At 62.1% G+C, this 2176-nt stretch overlaps 1 protein-coding gene across 1 annotated transcript in view; it reads left to right on the top strand.

Annotated features, from left to right (window-relative positions):
- The window catches only part of TMEM132E (transmembrane protein 132E), a 9976-nt gene extending 8355 nt beyond the window's left edge, over positions 1 to 1621 (top strand). The window contains exons 8-9 of the mRNA XM_010003832.1: positions 2 to 100; positions 593 to 1621. Of these exons, the coding sequence (XP_010002134.1) occupies positions 2 to 100; positions 593 to 1621 (1128 nt within the window). The remainder of the gene's footprint in view (position 1; positions 101 to 592) is intronic.
- Positions 1622 to 2176: the final 555 nt, after the last annotated feature.

Raw genomic sequence — 2176 nt, 5'->3', positions numbered from 1 at the left:
GGTCTCCAGCCTCTCCCTGTCCCTCCACCCCAGCCCTGGCAACAGTCACACCATCATCGCCCGGACGTCCGTGCAACAGACCCTTGGCTTCTTCAAGCAGGTGAGGCTTGGGGGGCCTGGTGGGGAACTTGGGGTGGGGTGAGGGCTCCATCTGCAACCCCCCCCCCTCCCAGGTCCTGCTCACAGCCATCCCAGGGCCCCACAGCACCCACTGTCCTCCAAACACCCCGGTGACCCCCATAGCACCCCAGAAACCCTCATGCAGACCTATGAACCCTGCCCAGCCTGGGGACAGGACACAACCATGGGAAAAAAGGGATCTGGAAGAAACCCTGTCTGGTTCCCAGCCCAGCTCTGGTAGCCACATCTGGCACCTCTGGGGCTGGGATTTGGGATGAGTCTGGGCAAGCGTGGGGAAAACTGAGGGAAGAACGGGCAAAATGGAAAAAACTAGGTGATGGTTGGAAGGACCATGTGGGATGAAAGCAGGATAGAGTGAGCTGCATGGACAGAAGGATGCAAAGGAGGGAGGGATGGGTGCAGGTGGGACTGGCATTGTGCTGGGCAACTGGTGCCTGTGTTGGTCCCACAGGAAGCGCTCCTGAGCCTGTGGATCTCCTACAGCGACGGCACCACGGCCCCCCTCTCCCTCTACGACCCCAAGGACTACAACCTGGTGGTGAGCAGCCTAGATGAGAAGGTGGTCTCGGTGACACAGGACCGGGTGTTCCCCTTGGTGGTGGCAGAGAGTGAGGGCACGGGGGAGCTGCTGAGGGCTGAGCTGGTCATCTGCGAGAGCTGCCAGAAGACCAAGCGCAAGAGTGTGCTCTTCACAGCCCTGGTCAGCGTGCGGGTCCACTTTGGGTCCGAGGAGGACCCAACCTATGACTATGACCACGTGCCCAGCAAGCCAGGGCTGGTGGAGACCGGGGCCAGCACCACCCTGCGGGCAGAGGTGGACAGGAAAGCAGAGCCCAGCGAGGACAGCAGGATGTCCAGCGCATCTCACCCCACTGAGGACTTCCCCACCATCCCCACTGGCTTTGTCCAGGTGACCAGGGGACTGACGGACCTGGAGATAGGCATGTATGCCCTCCTGGGTGTCTTCTGTTTGGCCATCTTGGTCTTCCTCATCAACTGTATTGTCTTTGTGCTGAAGTACCGGCACAAACGCATCCCACCTGAAGGCCAGACCAACATGGACCACTCCCACCACTGGGTCTTCCTGGGCAACGGGCAGCCCTTGAGGGCTCACAGTGACCTCTCCCCCCAGCCCGAGAGCCCCGGGAACCCCTTGGAAAATGTCCAGACCTGCTGCCACGGGGACCACCACAGCAGCGGGAGCTCACAGACCAGCGTGCAGAGCCAGGTCCACGGGCGCGGGGACGGCTCCTCGGGGGGCTCCACGCGGGACCAGAGTGAGGACCCTCTCAACTCGCCCACCTCCAAGCGGAAGCGGGTGAAGTTCACCACCTTTGCCACGCTGCCCTCTGACGAGCTGGCCTACAACTCCATCCCCATCGCTGATGAGGAGGACTTGGAGTGGGTCTGCCAGGACATGGGGCTGCAAGACCCTGAAGAGCTTCACAACTACATCCGCAGAATCAAAGAGATCGCTTAGCCCAGGGGCAGAGTGGGGGGTGGGGGGGGGAGGCTGCCACACTGTGCCATGTCACACACCCCCCCTCTCACGCCCCCCATGTCACACCACACAACAGCTGCTTCCCCAGGGCTGGAGACCCAAACTTGGCTCTTCTGTGCAGTCCCTCTTCTGCACATCTTGTGTCCTCAGGCCCTTGCAGGCACCACCCCCCAGGCCTCTTTCTTTACGTGCCCATTTCCATCTGGTTTTCCAAGGGGGCATCAGCCAATGTGCAGCCCCCCAACCCGTGGTGAGGGGGCAGCAAGGGAGGGGATCTGGGGGGGCAGGAGATGGATGGGGTCAAAGCCTCAGGAGGTGTGTCCCAAGGTGAGCAGGGCCTGTGCTGCAGGTCCTGCTGTGCAGGGGAACAGATCCCTGTGCCCCATCCCCCCCTGGCAGCCCCTGCTGCACTTGGTGTCACAGATTTGGAGGTGAGTTCAGGGATTTGCTGCCCCACGGGTGTTGGGGGGCTCTGAGCCCACTGCCCACACTGTGGGGGTGCTGGGTAAGGCAGGAGGGGCAGGGGCTGCTGGG

This window comes from Chaetura pelagica, unplaced genomic scaffold (genome assembly GCF_000747805.2).
Source record: "Chaetura pelagica isolate M959 unplaced genomic scaffold, ChaPel_1.0 scaffold638, whole genome shotgun sequence".
Lineage (NCBI taxonomy): Eukaryota > Metazoa > Chordata > Aves > Apodiformes > Apodidae > Chaetura > Chaetura pelagica.
This window is presented reverse-complemented; position numbering and strand designations above follow the sequence as displayed.